This window comes from Cygnus atratus, chromosome 17, assembly GCF_013377495.2.
Source record: "Cygnus atratus isolate AKBS03 ecotype Queensland, Australia chromosome 17, CAtr_DNAZoo_HiC_assembly, whole genome shotgun sequence".
NCBI lineage: Eukaryota > Metazoa > Chordata > Aves > Anseriformes > Anatidae > Cygnus > Cygnus atratus.
In genome coordinates, this window is record NC_066378.1 from 11,853,641 (window position 1) to 11,870,269 (window position 16,629).

A 16,629-nucleotide genomic window follows, 5' to 3' on the forward strand; every position below is an offset into this window, starting at 1 on the left:
TTTAATGTTTTATCAACCTTATCAAGTGACACATGCATTCCTAGTTGGAGTTTGCCTAGCTCTGTGTTTCACAGTTCCTTTTGTGTAAGAACAAAGCAAGCATTTAAAAAAAATAAAAAAAAAAAAAAACTTGTGTTGGAGACGAAAGAAGGAAGAAAAACCATAGAGTCCTAGCTAACTACTCTGTGGTATGCAGTTACAGCTTTCTTCCCAGCATTGCCTTAGCTGGTCTGAAATCTGTCCTGCTGATTTCCATGGTGAGAGTAAAGATTGCTCATCTGGCTCTTAAGGACTTGGGTGACGTCTGCATTTCTCCTATCTATCTTGTGCTTTTTGATTGTAACCATATCCATGGCTTCACATTCCTTAAGGCTTGGAAGAGCAGGAGATGTAATGAGCTTATTGCAATCCCGCAACTACTTTATAGGATTTCCTCTTAGAAACTCCAACAGGAATGTACCTGAGTAGATTTTGAAGACTGGTAGTCGTTTCTGTAAGATCTCAGCTGCCCCTGAGACCAGTTGTTGGATGTGATTTGTGGCTACGTGTGGTACCACAAAACAGGGGGTTAACAATTTTTAGGGAGCTTGGAGTAGGTGGAGTAGGCCATAGCCAGAATAGTCTTTAAACAGTGGTGCCAGCCAGTATTCTCTGTAGGGAAGTTAAGTCCTTCGTATCGATTGCGGAGTAATTCCTCAGTAAAAGCAATCAGTCTGCTCAGTGGTACTTTTAGAATAGTAAACAATTCCAAAATGACAAGCTGCACCAGCAAAGCAAGAAAAATAAAACTCCATTGACAGAGCTGAAGAAATCGGAACAAGCCATGGAAGCTGTGTAAATAGGGTGGTGTTAGAGGCATGAATTGTAGGTTTTTCTGTACGTAGCACAGTGTGTAACGTGTTAGGTTTCCCAGGGGGAGCACCAGTGGTGTCCAGCTCTTGGAGCTCCCAGCTCTCAGGAGCGCTGTTCTGGGATGTCGTGCCAGGAGGCTTTTTCCCTCCTCTTAGTGCTGTGTTTCTGATCTTCTGACATGGTCTGTTTGGTAAACTTGCCCCAGAACGTATCAGTTGGCTAGGTTTGCCTGATGTAATGCACATCTGTCCGTGTTTTCCAGTTACCTTTTGTCCAGTTCGGTTGTATTATCTCTAGGGACATAAAAGGACTCGATGCTATTCTAGGGAGATAAATACTTTCTCTGTGGCTGGCTTCTGCTTTGGTAGTTTGGCCAGCTTTCTGGTTAGGTGCTGGCTAAAAAGTTCCTATGGGGAAAAACAAGAGGCGGGTGAAATGCATGTGATCCTTTGGTATCTGAGAGCTATCCGGGGTGCTGGTGTGAACGTATTCGCAGCTGAACTTACAAGGAAATTTCTGATGCACAAATGAGGGAAGAAAAAGAAACTAAAATATTTTTAATATTGTATTAATGAACTCAGTTGGCAGATTCAGTAGAAATCTATTTCATCCAGATCCCAGGTTTTAATAATAAGCCTACGATTGTGTTTTAAGATGTAGTGTAAAATAGCTACGAAGTGAATAGTGTCTTGGAGTATATTCTTATGAATACTAATTTGTGTAGCTGAAGCAGGTTTCTCAGCATAAGTGGCTTTGTATAGTGACTGTCTCTGCAAGACACCTTCCCTGTTTCCGTGGTTGTTTCACCTGTTCCTGAGTACAGGTGCCCGAATTGTGCAGTGTTTTATGTGCTGTGTACAAAGACATGACAGGGCAGGGCAGAATGGGGACTGGATTGAAGCGGCTGCCCATGAATTCTGTGGAAACTGTGACTTTACCACAGCGGCCTTCCCTTTCCTAGACAACCACTGCAATGGCTGAAGGAGAGGAGAGGCAGACTGTAAGGCTGCAGTGAGGAAGGAAAGCCTCAGAGGGTTGCAGAAGGCCTGCAGGCCGCCAGCCCTCTGGTCCTTTATCCTCGGAGGAGGGAGGAACGACTTACCACGGAGGGGCTGCAGCTAAAACTCCTAGTGGATTGATGGAACTGCTCTCACTGATCACGTACCAGTGCTGCGGGGGAGGTGATGCTCTGGTGCTGATAGTTTGTTTTTTTTTCTTCCCAAACCCATAAAACTAGCCTGCCTCTGATTGTTTTTATTCAGATGAGGTAATCCTAGTGTGATCTTTAGTGTGGAAGAGATCAAGGTGAAAAAATAATTGAAGGCATCAACAGTGACAGCCTTGTTTTGCTTGTTTGTTCTCACATTCAGAGCTAGTTTAAAAATGCATTTATTTTCAAGAATTGAGTTATGAACTTTTCATATCAAAGTTTGTTGCTGCTGAAGAAGACTTTTTCTGTTGGGATTATAGTTAGAAGCATAAAGCCTGTAAGTGGTTAGTAACAAGTGGGATAGGAAAGGTTCCAGGACATTATATGCAGACCGTTCTGTCACATAGCACTTGTCAGTGCTTCGTGTTTTTTAGAAAATACATTTCTTAGTAAAAATCCTTCTGAGCCTTGGTGTACCACGCAGTCTCAGCTCCAGCTGTGTTAAGGGAATGGACTCTGAAGCAGGTTTTGTTCTGCTGTCATACTCAGTCGATAAGAGTATTATGATCACTTACAAAATTGGATGATTCAGTAGCTTCTGTCTGTCTGAAGTCAGCTTTGCAGACAAGATGATGTCACTTTGAAAATGTAACAGCAAAAGCATCAACAATCCTTTAAACTAACAGTGCCCGCAGTAACTGCTGTGACCGTGAGGCACCAGCTGAGGCTGCAGCACGAGAGGTTCCTGGGCTGGCCATGGGGCTCCCAGTGCGTCCCCTTGCCGGAGGGCAGAAAGCAGTCCCGGCTCAGTGAGCCGCTCTCATGTAGTGGCTGCGCAGGAGCCTGAATGCACGACTGAGGTTACTTCTTATTTAGCCAACCCAGGAACCTCTTTTGAGAGTATTTTTGATCTGTACCTTGCTTGTTTCTTAATTGTGTTGATTGCAAACTGACCAGTTCCATGCAATAAAGCACGTTGGCACTGTTTCCCTCATTCTTCTTGAGCACTGAACCTGATCTTTCATCTTCGTTATAAAGTAACCGAAAGCTCTGTTTTGCTTCTTGCATAGAAATCGATTCTGTGAAAGTCTCTTACACCCTCACTTTATTTTTTGACAGTCAAATATATGTTTCTGTGGTAGGGATAAGTCATCGATGATGATGTCAGTTACGGTTACACATAAAGTCAGGAAGATTGTGTGTGTGTATATACGTACATTTTTAATTTTCAAATGTTTTATCAAGGTTCTGTCTCTGGTGTTTCTTTGGGGTCATTTGGATGTTCCTCGGGTTACATCTTTGGGATGAAAGATATAAAATTAAAAATGAGTCTGTGTTATCTTAAGGAATGACAAATGCATGTTGTGTTCTCTGACTGTATGTTCTACTAACTTTAAACTTGTAGAATAAAATCTTTGTCACAAAACTACATACCCAAAGAGCCCAATGGGAAATGTTTTACCTAGCAATATGAACCATTTAAGGCTGCCTGTGAGGTAACCAGGGGACAGAATTAAGGTCCATCTCTTGCACGACGTGGTCCCACAACTACAGTCTGTAGCTGTAATGCCATTGCAGATGGTTGTCCAGGCAGTGAGAGTCCCGAGTCTTATCTTTGCAATCTAAATGCTGGAACTGCTTTTACAAAGCTACACAGATAACTCAATTTAGCCTTAGTACTGAAATGACAAAGCTAATGCTCCTCATGCAGCAGCAGTGTCTGACACAGTGTGGTAGCGGCTTTGTTGGTCCCGTCTCCTTGCTGGATGGTGGGCGGCAGCAGCAGCTGTGTGCAGAGCACCACAGGGCGCCTGGGAACCCTCTCCTCCTCACTCCTGGGAGCAGGCCAGCAGCTGTCCTCTGCGGCACTCCGAAAAGATGGCACTTCTCCCAGCATGGCCTGGGCGATTCCCATCCAGCATGAGCTACTGCCCCTCACCCCAGTATCCCCACCAGCCTGGCTCTCTCGAACTTGTCTGTACACCTGTTTTTGTGCTGTCCTTGTGCTCTTAGGCTGTCTGAGGAGGAGAAGGCTTCCCAAGCTTGACAGATTCCTTGCTAAAGAAAGGAGAAATCTAGCAATGTGGAGGAATTGAGGGCATATGTTTCTGGAACCTTCTTATCAGGTAGATCCAGCAGCCTCTGTAAAACAGCTGTAGGTGGAGCAGCATTGTGTGCCATCGCTGTGGCAGTGCTGCTCATGTTACAGCACCCTGTGTATGCAGAGAGGGGCAATGGTCATACTGTGAAGTTCAAGAGCAACTAGAAGTATTTTGTGCTGAGTGATTTTGTGCTTTGAGGCTGCAGGAGGGTGGCATGCTGTCATCTTTGCACTTTTTCATTAACGTACTTATTTTAGAGTTGAAATTTCCCTAGGAAGCAGGACAATAAAGAAAATAGTGTCATGACAGACTGAGTGATTAGATCCACCAGGGACCTGGTGACTCCTGTTCATGCTCCTCTGGAGCGTGATCCTGCCACCGCAGCTCACCAGGTACTCTTCAGATGTCACAGAGGGAGCCCCAGGGAAGCATCTGGCTGCACCTTGTGTGAGGAGACACTTTTACCTTTTATCAGAGAATTCATTTGGGAGTCTGTGTCTTCAGCTCTACTAGACAGGTGTTTCTCTGTCATCTGGCCTGTGGGTATACAATGTTTTAAAACCATTGTTGCCTTACAAGGAGCAGTAGTAACACAGCAGGGGTCTTCAAAGATGCTTCCCAGCATCGTACTGCAAACCGTTTCTGTCTTTATTTGAATCTGAGCGCTGCTGTGGCCAGGGGCATAGTTTTATGAGGCTGCTCTGCGAGGAAACCCCAGTGGTGTAAGAGTTTTCCTTTTACTTATAACCTGAGCAACAAATATCTGCTTGTTTTGTCTTTAAATGGGGCATTGTGCTTTTCCACAGCCTCACTGCAGTGTCACTGGGGCCCGTGTGGGACACCAGGCGGCAGTGCCGTGGGGCCTGTGTCCATGCTGTAGTGCAGCTGAAAAGCAGCAGCAGCCAGAGTGCTCTCCTCCCCCTTCCAGTGTGCGCTTCTCAGCTAAGGCGCCCCTGAGCAGCCACATGCACGCACGCTGCTGGGCTCAGATGGGTGTTAAGGGCTCCTTACTTTGTGTTTCTTTTTAATGATGATGCAGTTCTACAGTCCTTTCTTCCTCTTTCTTGTCCAGAGATGTTACTGAGTCCTGTAACCCAGGAGGTACATGGAAAACGCCCAGCAAGACAGAGGGACATACTAGCCCATTTCTCAGAACTCCACTTATATCTTGTAACAGGATTAGTGACTTTGTCTGTCTGAAGTTAATCCTTTAAGTGTGTTAACTCCAAACAAATGAGTTCCCTGTGCTGCTCTGGCCTGGAGTTAAATTAGGCTTTCTATGAACCAAGAGCACTACTAATTGAAATAGTCATGAAACAGAAAAACATTAATACTTTTGGGGCATTTGCTTGCTTGCATATCAGTTCGTTAATAGTATAATTCAATTATTTCTGTTGATTCTCGTTGTAGTGAGGATCTTTATATCCGCAAGATAACTGCGTGTTACCGTTCTACGTCTGTTTACTGACAGAGCGACTGCATGCCAGGATGGCAACTTCAAACCTGGAGAACCAGCTACACAGTGCCCAGAAGAATCTACTCTTTCTCCAGCGGGAGCACGCCAACACACTGAAAGGCCTGCACGCTGAGATTCGACGCCTGCAGCAGCACTGCACAGGTAACTGGAAAGCGTGCTGATACGCTGGGTCAGTGCTTGCCTCTTTTCACAAGAATGGGGTAACTGCTTCCTACTTGAGCAGTGAAGCCTCTGCAACAGAGCCCCCCATTGTGGTATAGTTAGGGTGTGTGTATTTCAGGGCATGACAGTGTGGTCAGTAAGCAGAGATCTGCCTTTAAAAAAAAAAACTGTCATGGGATTGTTCTGTGGTTGGGTTGGTTTTTTACAGATTTGATCTTTTGCAGTGGATCTCCTATTACTGTAAACATGCTCACCAAGTGGTTTATTTGTTGCTGTTCTATCAAAGAAAGCTAAACAACTTTTTTCCCCTTCAGATTTAACCTATGAGCTGACTGTAAAGACTTCAGACTTCTCAGGTAAGGAATACGTAACATTTTTTGTTTGGTGTTCACGTTAAACTGCCTCATGTTTCTTAATGTTTTACTTTCTCCATTATAAGTAGGTGAGAATACCTTGCATAGGGGATGTTGACTCTGTAAATTCAAAAGATATAAGAGTAGCTTTCTACTTTCAAGAGTTATGGTTATTTATGGAATAAATGTCACAAGTTCTTTAGCAAGGTCATCTTCGAAAGACCAAGGAAGAGAGTGCAGAACTGCTGACTCCTCTCTGTTTTTAGACAATCAGTTCCCTGTGTATGCTGCATGCATTGCGAGCAGGAACGGAATTTTAGAGGCAGGAGAGAGACTTATTAAAACTTAGCTGGTATTGTTATCATACCACAAAGCTTTCTTCTTTCTGTGATGTTATCAACAGGTGAAGCAGAGGAATGAGAGACTCCCTGGGTGTAACCTCCTGGATCAGGGACAGCGTAGGACAGGATGTGTGTTGCGGATAAGAGAGAACACGGGCAAATCTAGCAAGGCAACTGAGCTGCTTTGCATGGGCTCGGCATTAATTTTTGATATTGCGGTGTTTGTCAGATACTTCTCATCACAGGATTTTTAGAGTAGGTGGTCTGTTAGTAATGCCGGTGTGTTGGTGCTGTGACAGACATGAACATTGCCCGCTGTGGAGGGGACAATGTCTAACAATTTATAGCTGAAAGTTCTGTGACTGGAGTGATTATTATTGGAGAATTTTGGGCTGAAGGTCCCTGCTGAACAGTTGGAAAGCTGTCCAGCTGTAAAAACTGAAGAGTGACAAAATCACCCCACATGCCCCGTGTGTGGTGTGAGGGCACAGGTGCGGAGACGGGGTCAGCCTGTAGGGCATGCCCACAGTGCAAGATCCCCTGGTGTACAGGGGGGCGTGTTCTTGTGAAGAGAAGGCAGCCAGGCTCAGACACCTCATCCCCAGAGAGACTTCTACAGCAGTGAAGAGGAACGTCTCTGCCTACAGTCACAGGCTTCAGCTGTCCACGGGGGACCAAAGCTAAAGCCTGGGCATGCCTTCCTGGTGAGCTGGGACAGCTGTTCTGGCCTGCTCACCAGCCAGTCTGGTGCTTGCTGGGAGAGAAGATCCTCTTAATGACCAGCCAGTTTGCAAAATGGCTCTAATTCTGAGCAAGTATGGCAAGCATGGTTTCTGTAATCCCTGTTTAACTCAATGCATGAAGCATCTTTACTTGGTGTCAACAGCTTTCTTTTAAGCTGTGGTGAGTGGCAGTAGCTCTTCATCTCTTATGTAAGAGCCATCCCAGTGCTTCTGAAGATAAAGTGATTCTTACAGTATTAGCACAAGTTAGCCTTTGGGGTCGTCTTATGGGTGTGAATTGTCAAAAGGAACCCTGCTCCACTGTTTAACTTAACGACTATCATTAACTTGAAACACTTCTTATTTTCCTGTTCTTCTAGAAAATGGTAGTTCACGAAGTGATGAACTCAAAAGAAAGTGTGAGGATCTTGAAGCTCAACTGAAAAGCAAAGAGGCTGAAAACAATGAATTATTGAAAGAACTGGAGCAAAAGAATGCAATGATAATGGTGCTGGAAAACACTATTAAAGAAAGAGAAAAGAAGTATTTGGAAGAGTTAAAAATGAAAAGCCATAAGCTCAATATGCTGTCAAGTGAACTGGAGCAGAGAGCAAGCACTATTGCTTATTTAACTTCTCAACTGCACGCTACTAAGAAGAAGCTGCTGAGTTCCAGTGGGACTTCAGAGGGGACCCCTTCTGGCAGTCCAGTGTTGTCCAACTATAAGCCAGCCCCTCCCAAAGATAAACTGCCTGAGACTCCACGACGCAGAATGAAGAAGAGCCTGTCAACACCACTCAACCCTGAGTTTGAAGAGGCCTACAGAATAGGATCGGATAGCCGGAAGCTGCTGTTAAGAGAGCCTGTGGATGCCATGCCTGATCCCACTCCGTTTTTGTTGGCCAGAGAAACGGCAGAGGTGCACCTTATCAAGGAGAGGCCGTTGGTTATTCCACCGATTGCTTCAGATCGAGCATCCAGTGAATCACACAGTCCGGCCCGAGAGAAGCCACACAAGGCACACATTGGGGTGGCGCATCGCATCCACCACGTCGCGCCGTCCCAGCCTCAGCCGGAGGTTGAAACGCTGGCAGTGGATCAGGTCAACGGAAGCAAAGTGGTCAGAAAGCACTCAGGGACAGACAGAACTGTTTAAGTAAAATCACTTGCTCTATTCTGTTGCTGTTTATGCACTGTGATCCTATAGGATAAATAGCACCTGCAGTAAAGTTTCTTTTGATGCCCCATGCATGCCAAACTTCTTCCAGATACATCATTAATAGATTATTCTCCTCTAATGAACCCTAATAGGACTGTGTTCATATGGCAAGGCATATAACTACTAAATGCTGTGGCCAAATCAGGGGTACCTGACTGCTTGCTTCTGAGCACTGCTCCATTTATGGTAACTACACATGTGGACAAAGGCACAGGCTGCAGGCTGTGTTATTAATGTTACTGAAAACAAACTTAGCTCTAAACCTGCAGCAATAGGTATTGGCTGTTAGCATTTAAAATAGCAACAGGTCTTTTGTCTCCACTGTGTATGTAGCAATTCGTACACAAACATTAACTTCCATGACAAAGCCTTTTCTCATGGTAGCATTGAAAATAATGCAGCTGCAGCTATACTTTAAAAGGCACTAAGGACTTTTTAACCTTCATAGGCTTTTGGTTGCAAATTGTGTTCATAGTTTCTCTGTCTCAAAAATCCTGAGAGTCCCAGCAAGTATTACTTATTAGTCCTAAATACTTTGGTTTGTGGCTTTAAGTAAAAAAAAAAAAAAAATGGGGAAGGAGAGGATAAAGCACTCTTTTCAATGGTTAATGGTTCTCACAGAAAGAGTATGAACACTTCTTTATTTTTTATTTTTTAAATCGAATGGCTTCATTGCACGTTTTACACTAGTCAGTACACTGCACTTGTGGCACCTTCCATACTGGCTCAGAGCTCCTTTTTCAGGGAGCAAATGTAACCGACTATCCAATATGGGAATGGTTCCTTATGCTCTAACCTGCACTTTTTTTTTATAAAGGGATTATTTTTGTTTCCTGAAAACTGTAGACTTGTTCTGGGTATCATCAGACAGCACGGGCTTCTAACAGCTTAGAAGCCCATGCTGTCCCTTCAAAATGTGTGCATTTAGTTTGAAATGTAACTGACTTAACCAATTCATACAAGAGGAGAATCTGGCATCCTCGAGTTTCATCTCAGCCAATTGGGACACGCTTGCCTTGTACTTGTCCTGGTTCCCCTACTCCTGTCTAGTTAGCAACAGGTAGCCCCAACATCTCTTGTTAGACTACTTGATTTTTATGTTTGTTTGTTCTCTTTTTCTAGGAAAGAAAGGCATACTGAGAGCAGTGTGAGTATGTAATTTTGGGAAGGGAGCACAAATCTGACAGTTTTTTCTTAAATTCTGATCAGCACCTCCAGCTCACCTCTGCTTCACTCTTGTCTGCAGCCTCCGAGTAGGACAAGCAAGAAAAAATGGCTCCCAAATGCTGCTAAGCTTATGATGTGCCTTCAAAAACTTGGAACATGTAACCTTTGTGAAACCTGGTGAAGGATTCCTGCCTGCCCTCTTTCCTTCCTCTTGCCAGCTGTAGTCTTAACCCTGTAAGCTTTTTCTGCAGCTGTGTGTTGGTGTGTGTGTCCCTTGGGAGCCTTGGATAACTATTTGTCAGCTTCCCTAAAAAAAAAAAAAAGGCACTGGCAGGATGAAGACAGCTGTTCTTCCTAATTGTGGTACTGCTAAATTTCCTGTGTAGCATGATAACTTACAGCAGGGTTGTTGCCAGTCAGAGAGGATTTGAGTGTCCACTAGCCCTAAGGCCTCCTGTGTCCTCTGCCTGTGCACCTTCACAATTCAGTCACTTGCTAGTTTAAAGCCCAAGAAACACTCGTCAGTGTTGTGCCTTGTCAGCTGTGTGGTAGGATTTGTTTCATGAATTGTGGGGAGGGACAGGGAGAAGGCTGTGTTCCTGAAAAATGATTGGTTAAAGACAGCTTGTTATTTCGGGGTTTACCACGTCTAAGTGTATTGCATTACCCAGCAGTGGTTTCGGTTTTGGGGTTTTTTTGGTTGTTGTTGCCATATTACGATGGCTATCTATTGTATGAGTGACCTACCCTGCCACTTGTTCAAGGCTGATGGAAGGCATCGCTTCTAAACACAGCAGAAGCGATGCTTTGGGCAATTAAAAATGTTTCTTACAACCATACAGGCAAACCTTAGTCTTTGTGTGTGTGACAAACTTACTACATCTTTCCTATATCTGTACACAGCAGCCTGGAGTGTTTCTAAAACAAAATGCAAATGATGAAAAACACTTCCTTTTCTAATGTGTTTATTGAGACTACTAGCTTAGTTGTAACATACTATTTAAGGTCAGGTACGCCTAAGTGAACACTACCCCACCCAGGGTGCTGAATCTTTGCCTCTTTGTTGTTTTTTGTTTGTTTTTTCCTTCCCTCCCTAAAGCAGTGAATTCTATGAGAAAAAGCTAGCGCCTAATTTCAAGCTGTCAATCTGCATTCAAAGTGAGACAAACACCTTGAAGCACCCAATGGGACATGTGCCTTGTGGTGTAAAGATCAGCTTCAAAAACAAGGCCAACGCCCATCGCGTTCCTTCTCATGGAGGTGGTGTACACCGGTGTCCGGAGGGTATTCTAGAAGAGTGTGGAGGAAAGGAAGACACTGAATAGTTCTTAAAGCATGTGAAAGCGGAAACAAGAGGAGTCTCTATGAGAGATGGTTGGCTTCAGAAATTCACTCATTCTGTTAATGTAAGGAGAAGTTTCGCACTGCATACTTTAAAATGCTAGTGGTAGTTCCGGTTGTGCTAAGAGGGAAAGGACTAGCAGCTACTGAGATTTAAAAATAGGAAGAAGTTAATAAACAAATCTACCTCAGAGTCCCCAGAGGAAAAGTACCTGGAGTTTGAGCCTGTGCGCTTCAGTGGGGATTATCTTCAGAATGGGTAACTCCACCACCAGCACTCCGGGCTTGCTTTTCGTAAGGCAGCTGTTCTCTATGTCCCAGTCTGCTCCTTCCAGAAACAGGCCAGAAACAAAGCAGCCTGTAAAGGCAGAAATGCAACACCTTGTGTAAGTCAAGCTACTAAAAAACACTGTTTAAGGCAACGTTGTTCCTGCAGTGGCTGTCCTTGGCATTAATACAGTCATGACAAAACTTACCCTTTCAAACTGCATCTACACAGAGGTATATTTACCTGTGGTGTCTGTTCATATAATGCAGCTGTGAGCTGTGGGTTTAAAAAAAAACACTTTCAAATTAAAATTGGCTCAGCTGCATTATATATGATAAACAGGAATAAATACCAATTTCCTACCAGTTTTCTTCCCCGCAGTGGATACCGTCCTCATTATTTGCTCAAGTAATAGCCAAAGTATGAGAGAACTTGTTCACTCTTGTGGGACTGAAGGTTAGCTCATGCTGACAAAAGGTGTGGGTTTGGACAGAGTTGTTCTAATACAAATGAATACCAAGCATTTTTGTTGAAATGTTGGTAAATACAGAACAATCTAGGCTTGAAGTGTCCTTTGTTGTTGTTGTTGTTAGCTGATAGCTATATTTGGCAAAAAACAGATTTTTCTTCTCCATTTCCAGTCAGGTGTGATATTCAAAAAGAGTTGCTTACCTGGCCCTTTAGCCAGAGGTGGTTGCGTTTAGTGATTAGAACATTGACATTTCTAAGAGATATATATACACAATACGTAATACAACGTAGTTGTATTTACTTTTTTTTTTGCTTAAATACGTTATTTGCAGTGTAAATGCATTTTTACTTAGTCTTAGCAAGTTTATAATGTTTCTCCCATTAAGAAAATGCATACAGAGATATAAGCAAGAGAGAGCGCCAAGGAGAGGTTGGAAGTTGAAGAAATATACGGGGGTGTGTGTGAAAGAAGCTGAAGAAAGAAGATCATCGTTTGTGTATACACTTGCTCGGCAGCAAAGCAGGAACCTGAACCTAGCTGATTTCCAGCTTGTAATCATGCGGACTGTTAAAACCATAACCATGCATATTGTCTGCAGAGGTATGATCTAAGTAATTCCACTCGGTAGGTGACGCAATTTCTCTCCCTCTCCCCCACTCCTCTGGCCATAATTAACTGCTTTTTTTTTTCCCCTCAAATGATCATAAAACCACTTACCTTGTATAGACCCTTCAGTGATGTCTTCTGCAGTCCTGTATTTAGTCACCTCAGTGTAGAGGGTGGAATGATCCAGGGGCCACCTGTTTTTCCTGCAGGTGGCCTGAACAAGAGCTGTCAGGTACGATTCCGGAATGTGCAGGCCTGAGAGCCATATCACCTGTGGTTCACACTCATTAACCTGCAATCAGTCAGAGAAGACAACCTGCAGCACTTGTTCTCTTCTCCTACCACCTCACTCAACTCAGAGGCCAGCCAGCTTAAAGCCAGTGGCCAGGCTTCCTTAACTCCACCGTTGTGCAGTGAGTCAGTCTCATTCTAGGTGGTAATTGACATTAGTTCAAGTAACTTATTTAAAGCAGCGTGGTTTCAATGACTTCTGCACTCCAGCACTAACTTGCACAGCATATCATGCAGATTAACAAAAGAAAAGAGCTTTCTGGAGTGTCTTACTCACCCAGCTGGTGTACTGGTTATACCTAGCTCTAAAGAAAATAATCCAATTTCCAAGTGTTTTTAGTGTGTCAGGGGCCAGCCGCCGCCAGATTCCAGGAATCTGTCCATTAAAGAGAGCCCGAGCCACATCGTCCAGTTCACTGCTCATTCCAACTTCCCCAGACAAGGCCTGGAAAGACAGTGAGAGTCCTGAGTGCCTGAATGGGTGCAATTAAAGCCTGACTGATTTCGCCTAGTAGCTGTGCTCTTACATACCCGCTGTAGTTCAGCCAGTGACTTTGCCATGCGAATGATCAGCTTATTAAAACGTTCCAGTTCCTGCAACAGCACCACAGTTGTAGGGGATATGTCTAGTCCAAAACCTTTTCGTATCTGGGCAAGATCAAATACTTGTGGTATCTTGCTTTCTATATCCTTAGCAACATGTGCAATATATTCATCTCGACTGATTCCTGTACCAGATTCACCTAAAACAAAAAAGGGTTAGTGAGACTATATCTGAATAAATTACCCCTTCTATTATTCTGTAAGACAATTTTGAGAGCTGACTCACCTTTTGGCACCAAATTCTTTGCCCAGTCCCTGTGGCACTGACATTTGGGCTAGAAGACTTCCCGCATGCCTCAAACTGTGCCTCTGGGCACATGCTGAACAATTTCCATGCTGGCAGGACTAAGCAGTTCAGCTGCTTTGCTTGCCTCCCAGTCCCTGCTGTTTTGCTGCCTCTGCTCCACGAGGCCACTACACATTGTGCTGGCAGGCAAACACTAACCTGTGCAGCTGCAGAAACCTCTGCGTGCCAGCCTGTGGCAACGTGCAGGGTGCAGGCAGCGCTACTGGCTGCAGCGTCCATGCCAGGCCCCAGACCCCCTGAAGTGGGCAGGGGCACGGTTGGCATCACAGTCTCTTAGCACAGAGCTCGCCACCTTAGTTCCTATTTGTGAAAACAGGCCAAAGGGATGGTGAATGTACCTGTCTGAGGCTGCAGCTCGAGAAGATGAGACCATATATCACGAACTGCCTTTGTATAATAGCCAATCTCAGCGTTTGCATGAAGCCCAAACACCTCTGGAGTATTAGCAAGCGGCAGAGATTCTATCGCTACTGCAATACAAAAAACATGTTTCATAAATATGCCATATATTAAGCCACAGCTACCAGACCAAAAGAATGCTGCAGAGAATTCCATGAGTGGTTTTTGTTATTGTTATGATTGAAAAAAATCAAATGCTATAGCTGGTTTTGAAACACTGCAAGGACTGAATAAACATTTTAGAGCATGAAATAGAGACAGACAGCCACACCCACCCCACCATGGAAAGGTACCACATTTCAAACATGCTGTTTACCTGGGGAGGGCTTTGTTGGAGTTTGTAAGAACTGTGAAGAGCTGGCTGGTAAGCTCACATGTTAAGAGGGCCTGCTCATATAAGGCAAAAGCATTATCAGCTGTGGATTATAACTTTGCAATATGTACAAATACTACGCCTGAAGTTACTTTCAATTTCTCATGTCCACCACTGGCCATGGGGAGACCAGGAATACTGTAAGTAGATTTATTTATTTTTAATGCTAACTTATGTGCCAGGAAAAGCATTGCTTACCAACGAAGTCATCTTTTACAGTCCCTCGTGGAATCTTATACTCAACCTCATCATTTTTATAGAAATGAAAGGTTTGGAATGTGTCGAATATGAAATCACCAAGGTACTCATCCATATAGACGGTCAGAATGCGACGATCAAAGCTATCAATTGCACGTCCACCATACATGACCTAGAAATAATAATACTAATGTTATACCACTGGCTTTTGGGGCAGCAAATACAGTTTAAAAAATGAAATCACTGAACGGTCCAAAGCACTTGCTGCTGCAGTGACTGGATGACTAATGCTGTTTCCCTTCAAGGCTTCTCTAGCTCCCTCTCAAGGGGAACACATGAAGCGTTTGACTCAGTATGGTAACTGCTCTGGCCCACTTCTAATAGCCAGTCTTGGTGATCTGTGTGCAACAGGAACTCCCTTAGGTAACATCTCAGTTGTGATTAAATGCTGCAAAATAACAACATCTTGTGAGATGTCCTGACTTTGAACTGGCCAGCTGCTACACAGCGCATACCACATACAGCACGGCAAGAGCTTTAGAAATACCCTTTCATACAGCTCACATCAGCAGTACTCCACTTTACTACTCATACTGTAACACTGTGCCATTCGGTACCTTTCATCAGAGGATCCCAAGGGCTCTTTCACTCCAAATTAATTAAGCCCCATAACTCCCCTGTTGTGCAGTTAAACACAATGGCCCTGTTTCACTCAGGCAGTGAGACAACTGCCCGGGAGAGATTCTCAACCAGCTTTACTTTATGATGCAGCTCATACAGAAAGGAAGCTTCATTTGTCAGGATTCTTTAACCTTCCATGTTCCTTAGTGACATTGTAGGCACTCACCTCACCAATAAGATACTTGAGACTGCTCCAGGGGATTTTATCATCATTTTGCTGGAAAGCTTTCGTCAAGTATGTGTTAAGAATTTCCATGCAGACCTAATAAAGTTTTTTAAATGTGTGAGATAAGAAGATTCATAAATCATCTATACATGTCCATAGATTTTACTTCACATAGTTCTTGTTTGAAAGCTAACAATAGTTTCTTCCTCAAAGAATTAGAAAGTTAAATGTACATCTTGTTAAGAAAGGAAGCCCACAACGGAGGCAATATAATCACGAAGGACTGGGGAATCTGATTTTTAGTGGCCAAAATTGACATCATAGAAGATCATGAGTCTACGTGAGCCCACAGCAGCAGAAAAGAAAAAAAAAAAAGGGAAAAGGGAGAGGCAAAATGTTACTGTGAAAAACGATTAAATCTGGATATATCATGTTTTCAAAAATAATTTGAACAAGTCAAGAATATAAGAGCTATCGTCACTATTTTCTTACCTGGAAATCAGATTCATTAAAGTCATAGGGAACGTTCCAGCCAACCTTCCCAAACTTCCTTCTCTCCTGAACCACAGCATGGAAAAAGGCCAAGACATAGACTAAGGATTTAAAGGCAGGATGTGGGCATTGCTCTAAGGCTTCTTGGGGAATTTTGAAGTAGGTGGCTTGCATATTTGGCTTCAGACCATTAGGTGGTTCTGTTACAACCTATGAAAATAATCAGGGACTTATAATCAATTTTTTATATATTTATATATATATTATATATATATAATATATATAATAAATAATTAAATATTTATAATAAGTAATATATATAAATATATAATATAATATATATTATATATATAAATATTATAAATAAATAAATAATATAAAAATACAATAACAATAATCAATTACTGAATTGCCTCAGGAAAATAAACAGCGAATGTATCACATTCTCTAAGTAAGTTACACAATGCAAACTTGAAAAAAAAATCGATCAGCTTCCTGAATTCATATCAACATGGGATTTTTTCTTATATAAAGACATGAAACTGACCTTTTAAGTACATCAAGGTAAACATACATATGTAAAGAGAAAATTGATATTATTTTAGAAATAGCCATGTTACTGGAAAGACATTAATATTTTATCATACTTGAAGATCAAATTTACTGAAATATTATCAGTACTTTACACATTTTGCTGTGTCCTACATATCATGACAGTAAAATGTCATAACGGTCTCTAACATGTCTTTACTGGTGGTCAAATGAAGGCAGAGCCAGCTTCCTGGCAACATTTTCAAAGTGCTATAAAACCTTTGATCTCACCGCGCATGGCTAGACCTACAAAGTGCGTATCTGCAGTCATAAATCAAAGATACGTTCATGCTCAC

At 43.0% G+C, this 16,629-nt stretch overlaps 2 protein-coding genes across 2 annotated transcripts in view; one reads left to right on the forward strand and one right to left on the reverse strand.

Annotated features, from left to right (window-relative positions):
• Nucleotides 1–8,664, forward strand: part of CCDC92 (coiled-coil domain containing 92) — a 44,973-nt gene extending 36,309 nt beyond the window's left edge. The window contains exons 4-6 of the mRNA XM_035564943.1: nt 5,515–5,722; nt 6,058–6,099; nt 7,540–8,664. Coding sequence (XP_035420836.1) covers nt 5,593–5,722; nt 6,058–6,099; nt 7,540–8,315 — 948 coding nt within the window. The 5' untranslated portion in view covers nt 5,515–5,592 and the 3' untranslated portion in view covers nt 8,316–8,664. The remainder of the gene's footprint in view (nt 1–5,514; nt 5,723–6,057; nt 6,100–7,539) is intronic.
• Nucleotides 8,665–10,499: 1,835 nt separating this feature from the next.
• The window catches only part of DNAH10 (dynein axonemal heavy chain 10), a 57,666-nt gene continuing 51,536 nt past the window's right edge, over nt 10,500–16,629 (reverse strand). Inside the window, 9 exon segments of the mRNA XM_050714284.1 lie at nt 10,500–10,834; nt 11,099–11,244; nt 12,344–12,524; nt 12,801–12,968; nt 13,055–13,266; nt 13,772–13,903; nt 14,404–14,575; nt 15,251–15,346; nt 15,743–15,952. Of these exon segments, the coding sequence (XP_050570241.1) occupies nt 10,688–10,834; nt 11,099–11,244; nt 12,344–12,524; nt 12,801–12,968; nt 13,055–13,266; nt 13,772–13,903; nt 14,404–14,575; nt 15,251–15,346; nt 15,743–15,952 (1,464 nt within the window). The 3' untranslated portion in view covers nt 10,500–10,687.